General features: G+C 40.2%; 1 protein-coding gene and 1 long non-coding RNA gene across 4 annotated transcripts; both read left to right on the forward strand.

The window, feature by feature from the left end:
* The first annotated feature begins 48 nt into the window (after positions 1-48).
* On the forward strand, positions 49-8906 carry LOC112847308 (piggyBac transposable element-derived protein 3). Of its 3 annotated transcripts, XM_025908656.1 has the most exons (3): positions 499-520; positions 1496-4340; positions 6050-8906. In XM_025908656.1, the coding sequence occupies exon 3, from the start codon at positions 6285-6287 to the stop codon at positions 7458-7460; it is 1176 nt and encodes a 391-aa protein (XP_025764441.1). In that variant the 5' UTR covers positions 499-520; positions 1496-4340; positions 6050-6284; the 3' UTR covers positions 7461-8906. The 3 variants fall into 3 exon arrangements, with proteins under 3 accessions (XP_025764440.1, XP_025764441.1, XP_025764442.1); XM_025908655.1 differs by having other exon boundaries at positions 49-2614; XM_025908657.1 differs by lacking the exons at positions 499-520; positions 1496-4340 and adding an exon at positions 5576-5963.
* A 7-nt stretch (positions 8907-8913) lies between these two features.
* LOC112847309 (uncharacterized) lies at positions 8914-10835 on the forward strand. The gene is made up of 2 exons (XR_003220789.1): positions 8914-9921; positions 9999-10835. It is a non-coding gene; the product is annotated as an uncharacterized LOC112847309 (long non-coding RNA).
* The last annotated feature ends 11021 nt before the right edge of the window (positions 10836-21856 follow it).

Below are 21856 nucleotides of genomic sequence, written 5' to 3' on the forward strand. Positions count from 1 at the left end.
ATCATCACATTTAAGCTTCAAAGACTTCACTTCACAAGACTCCACTGCATTCGGGAGACTTTTATGCATCAAAGTGCTTATTCTGTGCATTATTTGACGGTAGAAATATATTTATTCATATTATAAAATGCTAAAAGCAAATCTTGATGAATTAGGCAGCTCAAGAAACACTGGAATATAATCCAGTGAGGCTCTCTGGCAAACAATGAAACAATAATATTCCAAACTTCCCCCAATATTATTACTGCCTATTCCTCACCCATACTGACAGATCTACTCTTCGGTCCTGTTTTGTGTGTGTCTGCTTCTGGTTGTGTTGGTCTGTCTGATATCAGGTTGCTTTTGTGTATTTTTTTTTGTTGTTGTTTTTGTTTTTGCATGTGTCACTTGTTTACATGACTGATAGCACTCGCTCGTGTGTGTGGCTCACATGTCTTTCACACCCCTGTCCATATTCAAACCTTTGTCATTTCAGATCACGCACTGGTTTATGAAGATGCCAAGTTGCACACTGTAGCAGGTTAGGAGCAGGGATACATAAATAATTGCATCAAAAATGAAGTATTAATGGATTTTTCAGGGTTTATGTATAAGCACCACACCACATACATCACACATACATACACCTCTTTCATATTGATTTTTGATTTATTTATTCACTGAACTTTCTTTAGATTCATATAAATCAACAAATAAATTATGGTGTGATTCAGTTACAGTGAATTAGATCCAACTGTATTCACACTTTAATGACTCAATAATTATATAGAGTTTGAAGTATATTTTACTGCAGAACATTTGTACTTTCAGTAAAAGTCTATTTTTATAGACTCTACATATACTGTGGTTTTACAACTTATAGAATATAAATATAAAGTATAGGATACTATATTTTGGACAATTTAATGCTCCCATAACGGTCCACAAAGACATCTATATAAAGTATAGAATTTAAGATTACATACTACTTCCACAGCTTTAAAAAGCTGATCATCAGTATTTGATCACAGCATTTGTGCACTGTTTATCGAAACGGGTCTTTAATATTGTTCTTGCTAGTCTCTTTATGAACACTATTAAGACTGGAAAAAAGGCAAATATAGAAAAGTATCTAACTAAAATTTCAAAAATGTAAAGAAAATTGTAAAAGAAATATTCTAGGAGTGACAACAGACAGATGTGTGGCATTTCCCTGTGATCTGCAGGCCCAAGGCAGGAGAACTGAGTGATGGACAGACATAACAACATAGTTAATCTTCTGGCTACACAGAGACGACCACAAAGCATAAAAACATAGCACACACAGCATGCAGCAGCTACAAGTTAGCACAAAAAAATAAGGAAATTTGTGTGTGATCGATTATTTATTTGTTGTGACGATGCTTTTTGGCAATAACTCTTATACTGTTTAACAGTCTGTTTTTTTTCCTCTTAAATGATGCCACATTTGTTGCATCAGAGAGCACAACCTGTTCCAACTTCTCTCCTCTGGTAGGCTCTACAGAGTACACCAAAACAAGCAGCTTCAAGTACAGTTTCTTTCCACAGGCTGTGACTGTGATGAACATTTAGAACACTCATTTAGTGTGAGTGGCTGTGTTTTTATACCAAATTATTTGCTATTTATTGGCTGACAATTACAAGTCGTGGAGACATTTTTCAAACTAATCCTCCAGGATATAGTTATATTGTTACTTCGTTAGAGTTATTTGATACTATATTTTGCACTATCCTACTGTATATTACTGTATACTACTATTCTTTATTGTATATATTCTATATCTTATTCATCTGTTCCTCTGTCTCTCTTGCTGCTTTGAGCATGTATATGACAAAAGAATTTCCCTTGGGATAAATAAAGTTATTCTTATCTTATCTTATCTTACAAAAAGAAGCTATAAAACACTATAAAAATACCTCACCAAACATAAAATTGTATAATTGGAAAATTGTGCACAAAGTATCAAAGTAAAAATATTATTCTGCAGAAAATTTGTCTTCTATCAATGTTAAATGTTTTTAAATGAGCTCTTTTAAAATAATTCATATTATGTTTAATGTTCAGCATTAGACCAGTGTTTGACATGGTTAACAGTCATCTACAGGGGTGATTAAAATATACAGTTTGCAAATTGCAACAAGTCAACTTGCTTGTTTTATTAGACCAGACATGGTCAGAGTTGCCATCCCCTCTCCATAATTCTCACAGCTTTCCTTGCTTATGTATTTTCAAACTCCATCTTCTCTACATCACACATTTTGGCCAAGCTGGTTAGCAACATGAAACTCATCACTGAAACTTGTTTATTTGCTAATGCGAGCAGCTTGTAACTGATCTCAGAGCAGTGAAAGAAGAGCCAGTGCCAGTATCAGTTCTGATATGGCACTAGGATAGAAGCTGTTCTTAAGTCTGTTTGTTCACGATGAAATGAACTTCATCAATTGTCAGCAAGAGGGCAGCAACTTAAAAAGAGATCATGTCCAGGGCGGGAAGGATATTTCATGAGGTTTGCAGCACTGCTGAGGAGACAGACATGACTCATTCTTGTGCTGCATGGAGTTGTTCGAACCGTTTTACAGTGAAAACCAGATCTTATGGGATTACCTTTCACGGGTAAGTTTTAATTCTATGTATGGGTATTACCTGGGGCAGTTCTAGGTTCAAGCTTTAACAGCTGCTCAGCTCCCAGTTATCATGTCATGCATACAGTGTAATTAATATTAAAGGAATATGCTGTTTACAAATGTAATCAACCCCATTAACATTTGCAAACCTCAGTTCAGCTGAATAAAAAATACAATGTTACCTTCAAAAGCAACCCAATTAGTTGGATGACCAATTGTCGTTAGTTTCTAAGAATAATTTAGGGTGAATAATCAGAGATTTTAATCTAATCCACCTGTTTTAGGTTGGAGCCTTTAGTTATCAAACTCGAGGCAAAGGCTCAGTCATTAAAGAAGTTAACGATGAGAGATAAGATGATAGAAGAAGATGATAAGATGAGAAATATGCACAACATTATTTCAGTGTCTTAATCGCAGAGGCAGTTCACCAAATCATCAAGCACTTAAAGTAGCATTATTCAATATATTCAATACAGACACTGGAAAATAACCTGTACACGAGGCAAACTGTTAATAGAGTTGTTTTATATTAAAGTTTTTGAATTCATACATTAGTTGGTTGGCAACTCACAACATACCAGCAGACTAGTGGATGAGAAGGTTAAAATTAGCTGATAATCTCTAGTTATTTAAGCTAAATTAGCTAACGTTTTTGACACTTTTAGAGAACAAATAAAAATAAGCAGGCACTTTATTAGTCACAGAAATGTCCCCGCATTATCAGAACAGTTTGAACTTTTGCTATATTTCAGTTAAAGTGTGTTTTAAATCTGCATCACTGATTTGTGTCATGAAATTACCTCTTCATCTTTTTCTTGCTGCAGCAACAAAAGTCTTATTTAGGCTTTTAATGACAAACCACGCTGTTGAAACAGCAACGCCTCTGTGTGAACGCACTGTAACATCATGACATCAACAACCCTGGACAGAAAACCTGTTTTCATCCTGTCCTGTGCTGTCGTCAGTAGAAAAGTTAGGAAAATATAACATTTGAAGATAATTAATACTATTAATAGTTATTTTTAGGGGTGCTCTGATATAATTTAGGGGGCACTTGAGTACCCAAAGGGTCTAAACTCACCAATGGTTTTTTCTATGGTAACTATGTTGTCATTATGACATCCAGCCATTCGGCTTCTTTTTCACTCTGATTTTTACACCAGTCCAAAAACTAGACAAAGGTTAGCCAATTGAACAAACCAGACAAAAATAATACAATGTTTCTTATTTGAGTGAGCTTAACAAAGGATTTTTGGTACCTGTTTGTTGTTTATGTGTGTATGTTTTTTTAAGGGGCTGGAATAACAACCCTTCACCAGGCCAGTTCAAGGCCATTTTCAAGTGTCTAATTGTGCGATGTGTTGTGCCACTAAGCACATCAGGAAATGTGCCAACACAGGATGAGACCATGTCCCTGTCTGCTTTTGAGTTGTCCCTTTCTCCAGCTGCGGAAGAAACTGGGAAGCTTCCATTCCTGAAACTATGTGTGGCCATAGCTATCTACCAACCCACTTGGATATCCTTGTGAACAATGCCCTTGTTTATGTTACGGGGGTAGAAGTAGTTTTAATATTATATTCTGTCTTTTTCTGTCTGTTCATATATATATTCTGTATGCTTTTATTTTTAAGGGGTTTTTTTCTGTGTGAGAAGAGATGACAGAGAAGAGATGGGAAGAGATGAAAGTCCCTTCACACCTGTTGCCTGTAATCCAGGTGAGAGTGGTGGAAGCCCTCTCACATGATGTCTCCTGTTATATGCAGCACTCTCCTTCATCATGTCTCTTTTGTCATCACTCTAGCCTTGTTGGGCAGGCTGGGAATGAGCAAAGAAGGAAGCCGGGGTACTGGCGTGCGTAGCCTCGGTCCCATCAGTAGTTGCGCTGGGTTATATCCATTAACCAATGGGGTCGGTCTATAAGCTAGAAGTGCAAGACATGGGTCTTTTGCTTTCTTTAGTATTCTTTTAACAGTTTGGACATGACGCTCAGCCTCACCATTACTTTGTGCAAATCTTGTCTGAAACCATAAGCTGCTGCAGGTCCATTGTCGCTGTAGAGAAGCTCTGGAATCCCATGTCTGGAAAAGATTAACTTTATATGCACTATAACATCTTCTGATCTTTTGGGAGTCAGTTTGGCTATTTCCACAAATTTAGAGTAGTAATCCACTGGAAGTATGTAGTTGCTGTTGTTGAACTTAAAAAGATCTGCTCCAACTTTTTGCCATGGTCTCTCAGGGAGTTCGCTTGGCATTAAAGGCTCCACTGGGTTGGAACGCTCTTTGATGCATATGGTGCAGTTTTTCACAAGTTCATTTATTTGTCCCTCATGTAGGGCAATGAGGACAGAGTGGCACATAGCGGTAGGGATCACTAGTCTGATGAGACTGAACATCAGCTGGATCCAATGCAATTTGCATACAGGCCCAATAGAGGAGTGGAGGAAGCGCTTTTGACTCTACTAAATCTGATTCTTAAACATGTAGAGAGTAAAGGGACTTTTGCAAGACTTCTTTTCATTGATTGTTCTTTTGCTTTTAATACAATACAGCCCCATATTTTAATTAAAAGACTTTTAGAACAGTTTGAAATCAGGAAAAACCTGGTGGGCTGGACTTTAGAGTTTTTAACTGATAGGTCACAAAGAGTGAGAATAGACGGAGTTCTGTCTGACTCAGTGTTCCCCTTCACAGGTTCTCCTCAAGGGTTAACCCTGCAAACACATAAGCTAGCGCAATATATTTTTGTCCTCTGTAAGGGACATTTCTAAACCTGAATATCTCCCATCCACTGCATACTACAGAATTACCTCCTTTTGGTATCTACAGAGGACATTTAGGGCCATCACTGCAAGCACATTTTATGGGAAGAAGAAAAGTAAGTGCATAAAACTTTTAATTGAGCAATTTTTTTGGCTATAAATGTAGTTAACATATTTTAGATAAGTCTCTTAATAACACATTAAAACATAGTATGCCTAATTTTAACTTTATTTTAGTATAGTATTGAAGTGTTTAAAAAATGTCCTCTGTAGTGGACATTTGTAGTCATTTCCTCCATTTTGTTCTGTTTTTTCAAATGACCAAAAAGGGAGTCTTTTTTCAGAAGCAGAAAGAATTTCATTGCAAATTGTTGAGGGAAACTCAGATCTTCTTCATCAGACAACTCAGATCTTGAGTTGTCTGATGAAAAGATCAAGATGCATTGTTTGAGCCAGAAGCAGAGGCAGATGATTCAGGGAGCTCTGAGGATGAAATTCAGGCAGGGCAAGCAGATACTGAGGAGTCAGATCAAGTTGAACAGTCCAGTCGGCGCCCACTGTGTAGCAGGAATTCCAAGTACACCTTGAGTTTCTATTTTAAAACAATACCAAATTTTATTTAACAATTCAGACTCATTTAAGTGTTTTCTTCCCTTCTTCAAGATTCAAATTCCTAATTGATGATCCTGCCATTGTTGAAAACAATGATGCCATGACATGCCAAAACTGGACCCCAATGGATTACTTCAAGCAGTACATCAATGAAAGAATGGCCTTGTGCACAAATCAGCGCGCAATCCTTGAGTCTGGAGCAACACTAAATACCACTCCTGAAGAGCTGAAGACATTCTTTGGGATTTCCATTTACATGGGTTGTCTAGGATAACCAAACATTCAAATGAATTGGGCCTCAAACACCAGAGTTCAAGTTGTAGCAGAATCCATGACCAGAATTCATTTCTACAAGCTCAGAAATTCCATCAAGATCATCAATGACCTTGACTTTTCAGATGATGAAAAAAGAAGTGATCTCTTGTGGAGAATCAGGCCCCTATTGGCCAAAATGAGGCAAGGATGTCTGAGTCTACCTAGAACAGAAAAATTGTGCACTGATGAGCAAATGATCCCATTTACCGGTTGCTGCCCAGTGCACCAGTATGTACCAGGCAAACCATACCGAACTGGTTTAAAGGTGTTTGTCTTAGCTGCACCAACTGGTTTGGTCTTAGATTTTGTGGTCTACGAAGGCAAGACTACCTTCAGAGATACAGGAGGAAAGGGCATTGAAAAGCAAGCTGTTCTTCATTTGGCAGAGTCTGTTCCCCAAGGAACCCACCTGTTCTTTGGCAGGTTCTTTACAACTATCAACCTCCTTGACACCCTAAAGATTAAAGGGCTGACTGGAACTGGAACCCTCATGAGTAACAGGATTCAAAAGGAGTGCGAGATCATAGGGGATAAGCCCTTCAAGAAGAAAGAAAGAGGGGCATCAGAGATGGTAGCCAGAAGAAGTCCTCCTGAACTTGCTGTCATTAAGTGGTTGGACAAAAAGCCAGTTGTCATGGCATCCCCTGCCTATGGCATTGAACCTCAGGACACATGCACAAGATGGTCCAAGAAAGACAAAAGGTTTGTCCAGGTGCCAAGGCCACTGGCAATTGCTGAGTACAATACGAACATGGGTGGCGTGGACCTTGTTGACCAAATGTTGGGTTTCTACAGGATGGCCTCTCGTACTCTGAAATGGACAGTACGTGCAGTTCTCCACTTTTTTGATCTGGTAATGACCAACTTGTGGTTTCAGTATAGGAGTGACTTGCAGTTTCAGGGGAAGAAACCACTGAAGTTCCTTGACTTCAAGCTGCTCCTTGGTGAAGAGTTGATTACTTGGGCTCAAGCAGGAAGCGCAAGTGACAGTGAAGATGACTATACTCCACCGCGTCAAAAGTGGAAACCACAGCCAAATGAAGCTCTGAGACACTATGGTGCCATCCATCTTTCAGAGATGGTGGACGAAACACATGCATCAAGATATCGCAGATCCAACTGCAAGAGCAAAATGTGTGTAATTTGATTTAATTTCTTTAATTTGTTTATTTGTTATTTTCTGTGACTATGAATACGCAAAATGATTTTGGAAACATGACCAATTTATGCAGTATATTATTTTGTCACATGGACTGTACAGAAGGATAGAAAAATGGAGCAACACCTCAGGTAGAACTATTATTTCAAGGCAGGTGCACCCCAGTTGCTTTAGGGGGATGGACTTCCGCCCACTATTCAGATGCAATCTAAGAGGCAAACCGAGTGCACCGTGTCTTCATTGCTCCTGAACTTTACCTGTATTTGCAGGTTAGTACTTGGTAAAAAAAAAAAATACTACCACTGTTTGTTACATAGCAATGTTTCATCTCCACAGCGGGGTCAGGCTGCGCAGGCCGCTAGCAGAAACGTCGCGGTAATGTTTTGTTATTGTGGGTCGTGGTGCCCAGAGCATTGTCTTGCAGGAAGGTCGTGCATATAGATTTGTTTTCTTTTCATTATGAAGGTTGGCACTCCTGCACACTTTACTATTTTATATAAAGTTTTTGATACAAAGCTGTTTTATTGCTTAAGTATAATTGAGGTTTGGAAAGTATAAAGCTGTTTAATATGTGAGTGTTAATGACATATAAAATAGAAGGAAGTTGCCCATGTTACACAGAAGTGAGTTTCATCTTCAGTGTGCTGTAAATGATGTGTGTTTATTTTTGCTCAATGTCAGTATTCAGAACCGGTACAGTTGTCCACTTTAATTTCAACCAGATAAGAGTGTGGTTTGCTTTAAATACAGTTGAATATTGCTGTCAATTCACTGTAGACTACAGTGGTTTTTAATCGCTTAAGCCAGAGCGTGTGTGTATTTTTGTTTTGCTTGCACTGAGAGATCACATGAAGTACATGTAAAATAGTGGAAAGTGTAGAGTGCAATCCATTTATTTTTCTGCCTGTGACTTGGGAAAATGGACAGATGTAAACTTTAAGGACACTGGGACTGAAACAGTAATGCACACATGGATATTGTTAATTCTGTTCATGTTTATTGAAACTTGAATAAGAAATGCAATTTGAGAGGCAAACCGAGTGCACTGTGCCTTCATTGCTCCTGAATTTTATATGTATTTGCAGGGATTTCATCTTTGTTATTGTGGCACCATTCCTGGGGCCCGTAACAAAAACATATGTGATGTGCACAAAGTGCAAGGTATTCCTCTGTGTTTGAAAGAAGGGGAATTGCTTTTACTCCAAATAAGCACAACAGAACTAATCAAAAGTGATGCTGGTCTGTGGATGTTAAACTTGTTCTTAGGTTTACCTCTTTTTCAGGGGAAGCAACTGTTTGCCATCAAAGTTCAGTTTTACATGTTTGGCCTTCCAATGTCCTCTGCAGTGGGCATGTGATATCTAAAAAATAAAAACTTTTTTATCCAAAAAAATGATTTCAGTCTTCTGATTACCTTACAAACATTGGGGGATTTAAAAGAAGGAAAACAGTTTTGTGCGAATTACGCATCATTATATTACTCTCGCGCAGGACAAATCTAACACACAGTGTTAATTCTTTTGTGTATAGTGTTGATAATGTTGAAGAGGATGGAACTAAAGTCTCCTACTCGACTGAAGCAGCCTCTACTCCGGAGGGAAGCAGAGGGAGAGGAAAGGATGTCTGGCAAAAAGAGGCAAGCGCCTCAGGTCAGAGTCCCTCTCTGGCGATGCAGCTGCCTTACAGAGTGAAAAGGACCCAGACAACTTGTCTCATTGCCTACCGAATTTCTTTCCAAAAAGAAAGCCAGGTGTGGAGACACCATTTTCAGTATGTGTGGACAGTCCATCTTCATCTGAACTGTTCAACATGTACTTTGACCGTGCTGCTATCAAAACACTGTGTGCCAACACAAACAAAAACGCTCCTAAAAATATTGCTGCAGGCAAAAATTCAAGTGGACTGAGCTCACAGGGGCTGAAATGTACGATTACATTGGCCTAACAAAATGAGACATTTTTGACGTGTGAATTTGATTTTTCATGTGGAATATCTTTCTGAGGTCATGTCCATGTTCCTCACCATCACTTGGAATGTTCATATGAGTGATCCTGCGGAAGATGCTCTCAATGACAGAAAAAAAGGCACTGGTGATTATGACTGCCTGCACAGACTACGTCCACTGTATGACAGTTTGCATGTAGCCTGCAAAGCTGTATACCACCCACAGAAAAACCTCTCTGTGGATGAGCGCATGGTCATCCATAGAGAGGCTGTCCTCCTACACGGTTGTCCTCCTGTTTTTTCACTCTCTCCGCCTCCGGGGGTTTGTTTACGGAAGTCATCCTCAGATGCCAGGTGGCATCTGACCCGGAAGCACCTCCGCGGGGGAGTCGCCACACCAGCAACTGAGGAGGCGCTCAGCTGTTCCCAATTATCTGCCATCTTATGAGGGCTATTTAACTGTGGAGTCAGGCGACACTCGGCGTGGGAATATTTACCAAGCCTGGTAGTAGCTTTGAGTGTCTTGTTATATGAGGACTGTGATGAGAAGTAAACTTACCTTTGTTGTACTTATCTCCTTAGAATTAAGGATGGAGAGGAGATTGCTGGGAAGGAAGTCACGAGCACAGATTCACTTTGGAGGAAGACACGGATGCACTATCACACGTTTGGGACAGTTCAGTTCTGTTTCTGAAAGCAGAGACTCTGCGCTTTCCAGTGATATTAGGGTCATTACGGTACTCCATGGCACGGAATGACAGCAGCAAGTTGCTGACATAGCAAAAAGCTGCAGCCATGCTGAGTCTCCATTTCGGCTTGTGTTGAAAGTTGGAACTTCAAAGTATACACACATTTATAAATTTTAATAACAGGCCACTAAATCCAGAATTATGATTTAAAAAAATAAGCAATGCTTTTTCCTGAATACTATTGTCACGTTTGTGCGGGAAGAAACGCTAAAAAAGGCATTTTCTAAGGACAGTGCAAAAACAGTAAAGAAAGAAAAGACGCCACCTCTTTCCTATTGGTGGAAAAATGTACCATATCAACCAATAGACTATGTGCGCTTTAGCATATGCTACTTCCGGTGGGGAAACTCCTGTATAGTGCTTCGTTTCCGGTGTGATATTCGCTCCTTGTTTACGGTCGCGTTTTTCAAAACAAGTCAACAACGATTTACATTTCTCAAGATGTCTTAGCCATTTACCAAATATATCTGTAGATGATGTTCATTGACTTGTCGATATTTTTCCCCCGCGCCTCAGAGCAAAAGAGAGAAAGGATTGAGTCTTCCTACCCTCTGCTCTTTGTAATTTAACACGGTCTTTCTGTTTTCGTGTTTTGGGTCCATCTTCACAGTGGCGATTGACCACAAAATAAAGCTACCGGAAATGTACAACTCTACATCCGGTCTTAAAACATGAAGTTAGCATTTTGTCGTGCACAGGGCCTATTAAAGAGGTTTTTTTTAAATGGCAACACATGGGATTTGGTTGTTTAGGAAGAGGGGATGGTTTTGTGAGTGATGGCAGCAAGACAGAGCAAGCGAGAGAGAAAGAGCGCCTTTTGAGATGTGAGAGATTTGTGACGTTTAGTGCGGAGTATGTGTTGTGTAGTCATTGTTTTGTTTTGCATGTCAGTATACTAATGAATGTCACAAAGGCAGATCGCAATGTAAACACTGTCTTGAGGTGGAAAACCGGAGGAGTGATACGCCTGCTGCTGTCAGGCCTGCAGGTTTTATCGCTGTGGTGGTCTCCTCTGTCTTGTGGTGGACAAACACTTTTTTCACTGTCAGAAATAATTTTTGGGACATCTTTTTGTGACACTCGATTGTTCTGTCATTTTAGTTTCAGTAGTAATTTTAAATGGTTGTACAAACCCCCCCCCACCAGATGCATGGCTGCGTTTTTAAATAAATAGTTGTATATAACTTTAGCATTTACAAAATTTGTGCGCAAGTTTTCAAAATGTACAATTTATATTTGCATTTCAATTTATGAAAATAATTAACACATTTGTGGTTTTTAAAGTAAAAAAAATATATAACTGAACGTAAAAATTTACCCCATTTTAAAAGGCCACATTGGCAAACACAGTGTTGTTGTTTTGGATGAGGATATGAGGGTTCAGGATACTTCCATGCAACACCACAAGAACCACCGCTCAAAAATCCTGATCACCAAGCTAAAAGATTCTATTTGTAATTTTGGCAACACAACACCGAACGCCAACGCCTTTGTGACAAAGTAGAAATATTCCTGTTTGAGAAGGTCATGTGGAACAATTAAATGTAGAACAATTAAATCAAGAAATGGATGGTCCTCCTGATTTTTAATTTGTAACTTAAACTTATGTGCAGCAAGTCACATTTGGAGTATTGTAATCTACAAAATATACAGCTCTGGTAGAAGACTTGGGCTACGTCCACACGTACACGGGTATTTTTGAAAAAGCAGCTTTTGGTCCTGTCATCCACACGTAAATGGTATTTTCTATCACTGAAAACTGAGGTTTTTAAAAGCTCCTGCCAGGGTGGAGATTTTCAAAAACTCCGTTTTAGTGTTTAGGTGTGAACGAGGAAAATGGAGATTTAGTTATGCAACGTCAAAGGTGTGCGCCTTTTTTTGACATCACGCTGTCTGCCACGTTATTGTTTACATGGGATGAATTTCTACAATTGCGGATATAGACAAAATACTGTTGCTGTTAATCTTACTATCTGCAGTTTTTAGACGCTTGCATGTACACACGGAGTTACTGTCCCTCCATTTAGAAAGACAGAGGCGTCAGAGTGAACTTCTCCATTCAACACTGATGCTCTCACAACCCAAATTTCGACACAAACGTGGTTGTCAGTTTTGAATGATTTTGGTTTTTTTTTTAATTAAATTTATGTATGCTATATGCATTTGGTTCATTCCTAAGTTGTGAGTCTACACAACAGCCAAAATACTGTCTTTAGTTATTAACGTTTGAAATGATGAAGGCACTTGACAAGTAATGCAAAATTAGCTGCCTTTTCAGAAAAACAAAAACTTTTTAGAAGTACAGTGGTTCCACGCTATAACGCGGTTCAGCTTTCGTGGCCTCGCTGTTCACAGATTTTTTTTTGGGTGCACTTTTGCATGCTTTTTTTTTTTTTTTCTTCTTTCTTACAGCACATTGTGTTCTGCATCCTGATTGATTGACAGTGGTCTACAGCCAATCTCGTGCGGTGTCTCCTGTACAGTGCAGAATGCGTTCAGCTTGTCAAATTTACATAAATCTTCGATTACTAGCAGTGTGACTCTTAAGCGCTGTACTGTATGTTTGCAAGTTTTCTCCCCAACAAACAGAACAATGTCGACGAAACATTTTGTACGGTCAAAGGGAACCGCGGTTCCCTATGGGACCAATATTAGCACTACTACTACTTATTGTAGCACTAAGAGACAAAAAATCAAAATAGAAGTTCAAAAAGAGAGGTCTGCCACCATAGCTCACACCAGCCATGTAGTCTGTAGCTGGGTTGAAAAAAAAAAAAATAGTAGTAAGAAAACCAAACAAACCGCAAAATATACAAAGCATATATTAACAGGTACTTCAAGTATTTTAAGTATCCAGGCTTCATTAAACACGGGTAAATATTCGCACAAAAAAAAGAGAAAAAAATGATAGACATTAAAGAAAAAAATCCAGGTTTTTCATGCGCAAACCATTTGCCATTGAAGCATGGCTTATGGCAAACCACAAAATGTCCAGTGCTCTCACCAAAAACTGCTAGGAAAAAGCCATTTAGCAGAATACCAGTGGAAAACTTGGAACTCCACGAAAAAGAGCAGTTAGAAATACAGGTGCAATCTAAAAGACAGTTAATGCAGGAACAAATAAATGTGATGGTCCGTGGGAGTGTCTGGGGTTTTCCCACCTGTATCTCCCAGCCTCTTGTCCACCCCTTGAGGGTGGAGCTTCCTGCATCTCACCTGGGCCTCATCTACAAGCAATCAGCAGGAGGGCTTCTTAAACTAGGGGAACCTGCCACTCCTCGCCAGTTCATTGGGGGTGTCCAAATTCATGGGCTGCATCCTCCTGAGGACCCCACCTTCGCGGTCTACGTGGGCTGGGTCCTTAGGAGGCCGGAAGTGAGCGGCTGTGAAATTGGACGGCCTAGCCTTCTCGATCTGATCCCGCCCTTCTGCGTATTTCCGGTCGCTAGCGCCACAGCGAGAAAAGCAAAAATGGACCCCAAAATCTTGCTCCGTTTTTTTTTTGTACATTTTTAATTATTGAGGAGCTACAAAAACTGTGTCGTCGTTGCCGGCATGTTTTGTACTTCAGGCTCATCAGAGACGATCATATCCAGGTAAAACAATTTTCTTTAATCTAGACACATTTAGGAATTACTTAGCTAGTTTCATGGATAATTTCAGTGATTGAATGATGGCGGTCATTTAAAATATATGAACCAAATCTCTTAGAAAATAAGTTTGAATTTATTTTCAATTATTCATTTGATCCTGTGACTTACTTGTGTACATAGAATGGCAGTAAAAATGTCACAAAGCTGAAAACAGGGTTATTTTTGAGTTCACAAAAAAGCTTAGCTACACAGATGAAGTGTATAAAATGTCTTTTCTCAGCATGTTAGTATATTTTACTCAAGCTTAATAATCAGGATAATGCTGTGCTTTTAAATAACTCAACAAATAGAACAAAGTAACAAATGTATTCAAATAAAAAAAAATATCTTAATGTACAACTGATTTGGGAACTAATCGTCATTAATCCAAAACTTTTAGAATGACACAACAAATAGAACAAAGTAAGAAATTTATTTGAATATATTTGTAACTTATTTAGGAACTAATTTTTCTAGTATAGAAAAAAGTCTGTCCATCCTCTCCCTGCTCTCCTGTTCTCGCCTTTCCTCAGCCTCCCTTTGGTATCTCATGTCCTCTCGTCCCTATCCCTTCTCCTCTTACTCCCTGTTGTGGGTGGCTGATCCCCTTCCTCATCTGTCTCTTCTTCCCTTTTGCTTTGGTCACCCACTGCTGCACTTGGCCCTGGAGTGTCCTCAGAGAGAGAGGAAATTAGGACAGGAGGCCTAATGGATGGCCTCTATCCTATCACCTCATCCATGAGGGCAAACCAGGGCCAGGTAGCAGCAGTGGGCTTCCCACTGAGTCCCTCTCCTGACCCTGGATACTTGCAATCCTAAAGGCAGAGCAAATCAGAAATGACAAATAAAAACAACACAACTTTTAGTAAATGTATTTATTAAATTGTGTTCTTAAAAACTATCTTCATGATAACACACATACTTTGTATCTTTTTTTTAAGTTGTCCCATTTCTTTTTGGTCTGCAAGGGGGTGACTTTCCCCTGCAGGCCCATCTTCTCGGGAATTGTCCTGATCACACACAAAAAATAAGAGAAGAGAGAAAACCATGACAACTATAAGTTAAAACGTGTCAATTGCGCCCCGTGACATCCCCCCCCACACTAAAACGTTAGCAGTCCCTTCTATGGCACAGCTTCCACTCAGTCCTGTAATTCTGGTAGTATCAGCGACAGACTGCAAACCTACTGAAGTCCCGAGTTCCGTTTTACTAATCCTGAAGCAGAAGTAAAATGATGTGCGCCATTCCGTCCCATGCCACAAAAATGATCCATTTCACATCCCAATGGCATCACTACCTTGGAGTAATAAGGCCATAGACTGCACCTAGCTGGTACAGTGAGGGTACTTCCAGGCATAACCTGGGCTTCATGCTTTATCCCAAGTAGGGCTGTCCGATATAACGATATATATCGGACGAAAACGTCTATCGATTCATATTACACTATCATTTGTTTCGTGGTGTCGCAAAATAAACTGTTTACAGTAATATTTTTTCATCGTTTTGATGGTCACTGTAGAATTTCTTAGTTCTCTCTTTCTCTTATACGTAATAAAACCACGCTATGAACGGACAAGCGACTGTTTTTATGCGTTGTCGTTCGCAACAACGATGGTAAAACCATTGTGTGGCTCCACCATCCGCTTGTTTATTTTCCACATAAACCTTTCACAATAAAGCTGAAGATCCTGTTGAGGTTTTTCAAAATAAACCGAATCACGTGAAACAGTATGCTGAGTGTTTACGGATGAGAAGCTAAAAAGAGCCGTCAGGTGCTAAAAAATAAACCATAGAACAGGCTTTTCCCCGCAGCACGCTGTGTAATAAATACTCACAAAGAAAGTTGCAACCATTGCAAGTTACATAACACTCAACTCCAGGTACACGACGCCCAGCTGAAAACATTTCACGGAAGTCGAGTTGCCCGAGATTCACAGAATTTACAGAAAATGAAAAATTTTTGTGATATATATTGTTGTCAGGACAATAAATGTCTTATATCGGGATATGAGATTTTGATCATATCGCACAGCCCTCATCCCAAGCACTGCTGCCTAGCAGCAAATCATAACCCAACGTCCTGCAACCCTGCAGCTGACCTCCCGTGACATCCCGAGGTTGGACGTTTCTCCATTACTCTTGTAGCCAAACACTCCTACCCGCGCACACCGTCCACAACCCTCTGCTCGGGTGGCTCTTTGACTTCGGACACAACTCAGTTTACCTTCCATCTTCTTACCTGATGCTCCCAAAACAACAGCTACCTTCCTGGCTTCTACTAAGTCCAGATATCTCACATCTTGGCCAGGCCCTTTAAATTTCGGCAGCCACGGGGCTCCGGGATACACAGGCATCATCATATTTGCTACTGCTCCAGGTACCACCAACTGCTCAGAAACCCATATCCTATGTTGACAACGCCAAAACCGGGGAAGACGGGTTTCTTTTCCCAGGAAGGTTTCAAACAGGAAATGCTGTCCAAAGGGCCAAACTGTTGTGCATCTTGAGCAAGGTGACATAAAGAATGTACATTATAGCCAACAAATTCAACACCATGAATCAAACCAAAATCTTTCGCAAACTGCTTCAAAACACTCTCTACAGTTATCAAAACACAAATCTAGAAGAGTTCTTATAGATAGAGATAAAAGTATAAACTGTCTATAAATCTGGCTTGGTATACTATTAAGTATAACAACTGGGCCTGTGTTAAGCAAAAATGGTCTCAATTCAGTTGATTTCCACATGCTAATTTGACCTTGGTTTCTCTTGCAAAACTTTCAGGCAAATATTGCCTGACAGAAACCATGAATGCTGAAATCACAGTGATAATTTTCAGAGACTGTCTTGCAGTCCGTTTGGCTGCTCAGGGCCACCGTACATATCTTTAGAGCCACAGCCAAATAACAATTGATATTTTTTAAATAAATGTTTAGATTCTAGCTAAATGTATATTACAAAAAGGAATTGTGAAAATTTAACAATAAAACTAACAGGTTAAAAACAGAGGGCCACAGCAATCAGGGTCAGTGCAGCTGGGACAGCTCCCCTTAAATAATCTGTTTCCTTTTCATTTTGCTGTGGATGCTGTTCAGGGATTAACATGATTGATGTGTTCTGTTATTTTCTGTCTGTTAGGGCAATTCTTGAGAAGATGGGCCTGCAGGGAAAAAATCACCCCTTCGCAGGCCACCCAAAAATGGGACAAGTGAGGAAAAAAAAAAAATTAAAAAAAGTTGTACAGTAGTATTCAAATATGAATTTTTTTTAACTATAAAATAACTCATTCATGTAACCTGTACTCTTGCTGTTTTTGTCAACTGCCACTTTTGATTTGCTCTGCCTTTAGGATTGCAAGTATCCAGGGGTAGGCGAGGGAGTGCGTGGGAAGCCTACTGCTGCTACATGGCAGTGGTTTACCCTTATGGATGAGGTGTTAGGAAAGGGGCCCTCTACCAGGCCTCCAGTCCTAATTGCCTCCATCCAGGAGGACACTCCAGGGCCCAGTTCAGCAGTGTGCAACCAAGCGCAGGATCAGGAAGAGGAGGAGGATGAGGGCCGGCTGGAGCGGGAGGGAAATGGAGGAAAGAAGAGCAGAGGAAGCAAGAGAGAGACTGGACAGGCTGTTCGGCTTGCTGGAAAAACTTGTTGAAAAATAAAACGTATAAAGTTCTGTAAATAAAAATAATTGTAAATACTTAAACTTTATTTTTCAACTATGTACAACGTAAAAAACATTTTTAACTCAATTATTAAAATGTGTAAACATAAGTACACCACTGAAAAAAACAAAACAAAACAAAAAAACACAACAGGATTATTAACCAAAGTCCAGGATTAACCTGAGTGTCCTAGTAAGCATGGCTACTTTTAACCAGGCCTGAACTTTGGCTGAGCAGGAAGTCTCTGGTCCTGGTCCAGCACATTCAGAAGCACTGCCAAAGAGATGGAGGTGCCACAAGTGAGACCTTGGTTTGTGTCCCCAGCTAGTAAGTGGAGCATCATATAGGGTGGTCTCCAGATGGTGTTTAGGGATGCTTGTTTCTACTGTCTACTGCATCATCTGGGTTTGCAGGGCTGATGTAGTGGATGGCTGCCATGTCACTAAGATGTATTCAGAAAGATGTAAAAACAAAGTGGTGCAAACAATGCTGTTAATAAAGATATAACAAGTAATATTCTAGCACAAATTCACTACAAACAGAATACTTGCCTGTTAACAATAATCATGGTCCAGGGGTACCTCCTACAGGGCAGACACTCAGCAGATAGTTGGCCCCGCCAGAGAGCACCACTGACTGCCTCCAAACTACTCTCCCCCTCATCTGGCACATCTTCTTCGGGCTCATCCTCCAGGACCACGGCGTCACCAGCACTGAGGCAGATGCTATGCTAAATAGGACATGCTGTTATGACCTGAAACTGCTTTTTTTTCTTTCTTTTTTTAAAATAAGGTGTTTATACACATACATACACTAAAGTTCCCATTATTTCATTTTAATCATTCAAAAACCATGGCACTATATTCTAATGACTCACGTGAGGTACAAAGGTTTGGTGCACCTCCAGCTCTTGAAGAAAGATGGCCTGGAACCTCATCTTCATCATTCCAAAAGCACGTTCTATCCAGTCTTTAAGCCTGACGTCATTAGCTGTTTCTGGGTCCAAACTCCGCTGCAGGTCCCAAAGTCAATGGAACGCTGCGGCATCACTGAGAATTAAAAACTGTCTAAATTCTTTCATCTAATAAAATGATCAGTGTGGCTGCTCTACCAGGTGTAACAATTAACATCCAGGCATCCATGAAAACAGGATTTATGAAATTTAACAAAGTTAGAAGTTAGCAGGAAGTTAACTCACTAGTTTCCACCTACACATATTATACCATGTTTTGACTGAGAGATTTCTGAAAAAATTAAAACGTACAGCTCTGCTATCACTTCCAACATAAATGAAGACAGAAAACTAAACAGTAGTGACGTTTGTGGGGTTACTGAAGTTGGGCTAGCTACACAGCTATGGTTAGCATAATATAAACACATTAGCACAGTGAAGCTAGAGGATGAATGCTAACTTTTTCCACTCGATGAAAGCTAATGTGAGGGTTCCCGATGGCTAGGGACAAATGCAATTGCATGTCAGGATGATGTACACGGACCAAACTAAAGTCAGGAGAACAACCGAGATAATCGATCCACAATAGAGGTTAGTCATTCATATACTGCTGTATACGCTGGGCTGTATTTACTTGTAAAATGAATAGTGGTAATAAAAACCAAGAGAGGCCGACAGTGATCACCGGGTCTAAACGCAGAGTAGTTTAGACCGGGATCGGGGTTCATACGTCACTAAAGACCGGATAATAGTGCGTCCCATGGAATGATGAGAGTTGAAGCGCACAGGCTCCGACACCTTGGACTGGCCTCTTGTAGGGAGTGATGAGGGGGAGTTGATGTTGGAGACATGGATACCCTCCATCTGCGAGGATGAAATGCCCTGGAGGAGGGTAACAGACCTGCCTGTACAGTGGGCTGTTGCGGAGCACCCTGGAGTCATGCACTGACCCAGGCCAGCCCACATATGTATTGAGGAAGTGTCCTTGATGGTCACAAACTGCCTGTAGGATTAACAATTTTCTGTTTCTGTAGCATCAAGGCCACTGGGAGGCTTGATGCAGACATGGCAGCTGTCAATTGCACCAGCTGCTTTCAAAAAGGCTCTGTGTCTTGCTAGCCCTGCAAACCCATGAGACACGACGTCTAGGTCCTCAGGGGTCTGAGGGAGGTGGATGACCTGATGGCGAATAGCCACCACCTCCTCTGGGACCCTGTGGATGATGTGATGAACAGTGGAATGAGGTATTGTAACCACTCTGGAAAGAACTCTGTGTACTGCTCCATTTGCCAGCCAGAAAAGGAATAACAAGGACCTCAAATGTGGCACCCCAACCATGTGTCTGATCCTGGTTAATCAGATTCAGCAGCACTTTCCGAGACTCCTTGGCTCAGGTGAAAATCAGGTCTAGTATCCTCATTGTTAAAAAACCTGTCCAGGACAGCTCTTCAATTAATAAAAAGATTAGAAAGAGAGCCATTAGAGTTTCGGCATCCATCATTTCCCACTGTCACCATACTCAGTGTGCTCACTGATCTGCCTCTCTGACTGCTGGGCGCCCTCTCAACATGGGGGAAAGATGCGGAACTACTTCTTGCTCAAGGCTGCTTTTTTATATACCCCTACCCTAATTGAGCTGTGAACAGGTAAAGAATATCCAATATTTTATCCAAATGACTGCTTTGTCTTTGAAAAGGTGAAGAGCGTGAGGCCGGTGATGGTCCAGTTCTACTCTACCTAAGTGCATCCTTAAAGTGGCTCACGGGACAAGGCCACATTCCTGTCCTGCCAGAAGAGAAGAGAACCTTCAGAGTCTTCGTGCAGTTCAACCACACCTGTCATATTCTGTATGGTGTTCATCCAAAGTGCCATTGAAACCCAACAGTTACAGCATGTCTGACATAATGAGTTCAAGCATGTGATGACATGTAGGAACAGAGCATGTGAGAGTGTGGTCAAGGAAATGTCTCTTGTCTAGATGTCTAGATGAAGGCACAAGGGGATCAATGGCAAGGCGTAGAGATTCAGTATCTTCAGCCTTCAGGGGACATTCCATTTCTTGCACAAAAACACATGTAAAGGTTAGTAGATTTAGGAGGTGAACTGGTGACCTGACAACTTCTGCCTGCCAATCATAACAATAGAGCAGTATGTTTAAAGAAAACTGTAATTAATCATACACTCAGTAACCCAAGAATTATTAAGAACTATTATGGTAGTTAAACATAGTGAAAGTCATATATCATATCATATAATATCATATCATGTCATTTCAAACAGGGGCAATCCAGTAATGCTGCACTAATGAATTAGACTAACTATTCACTTTAGCTAAAGTTATTAAGCTTGTGTGCCCTGAGTCTGAGTTTCGGTCTATGTGTCCTGTTTTATTTTGATAGTCTTTGTCCCACGTCAATGCATCTAGTTATGCTTTCCCTTGTCTCATTATGTCTGGTTAGTCCCAGCTGTGTTTCGACCTGTTCTCCGTCCTCTCGTATTCCTGCCTGTGTATTTTAGTTCTCAGTCTTCCCCTGCTTGTTGTCGCGTCGTACACCCTCTCCATGCTGTCATTGTCTCCGTGCTCCCTGTTTCCTAGTTGTTTCGGTTCCAAGTTTCCTAGCGTTAATTCTTAGTTTCCATGTTCAGGGTTTTTGGTTTTTTTCACGAGTTTATTTTTTGGAGTGTTTTTCCAGCAATAAAGCTGCCGTTTTAAGTTATGTTTCTGTGTTCGAGTCCTGCATTTGGGTCCTTCCTCCTGCCTGCCACACAGCAAATCATGACAATAACTGTTGTTGTGAATTGGCATTATTTAATGGAAATGAAACTGCATAGGGCAGCAGATTTCTGATTTCTAAAATAAAATTTAACTGACTTGGACTTTGGCACCAGTAATGAAAAATAATCACAATAACAGCAGTGATTCCAAAAAAAAGTTTCCTTTCTTTTGTTCACTTAATATGTTAGTGCTTGCCTAATTGTAGGTAAAGCAGTCATCCTGCATGACCAACAACATTATGGAGGTCTACGAGAAGGTGGAGGAGACGGGAAAAAAAAAAGATGGTGAATCTGGAAAAAAAAGTTTTTTGTAGTTATAAAATTAAGTGTCTGACATGAGGTCTCTCTTCCAGTTTTTTAAACGTCACTAATGGAATGCTACAGGGTTATGTCCTGGGGCTTACTTTATTTACTATTCATGTCAATGGTATGGGACAACATCTAGATGCATCTGTTCATTTGTATGCAGATGATACAGTTATGTATTGTTGTTCTCGTACCATCGACATGGTTTTCAAACAATTACAGCAAGCTTTTGATAGTATTCAGTCTCAGCTGGGTCAGCTAAGACTGGTTTTAATTGCAGAAAAAAACAAAGTCATACTGTTCTCAAACAGAAAGAGGGTGCTGGCAGAACTTTCCTCTCTTGTATGTACTCAAGGTATTTGTA

This window comes from Oreochromis niloticus, linkage group LG7 (assembly GCF_001858045.2).
Source record: "Oreochromis niloticus isolate F11D_XX linkage group LG7, O_niloticus_UMD_NMBU, whole genome shotgun sequence".
NCBI lineage: Eukaryota > Metazoa > Chordata > Actinopteri > Cichliformes > Cichlidae > Oreochromis > Oreochromis niloticus.

Bases quoted from the DNA above. Each gene is read 5' to 3' on its own strand.
- LOC112847308 (XM_025908655.1), top strand. From the start codon at position 6,285: ATGAATTGGGCCTCAAACACCAGAGTTCAAGTTGTAGCAGAATCCATG.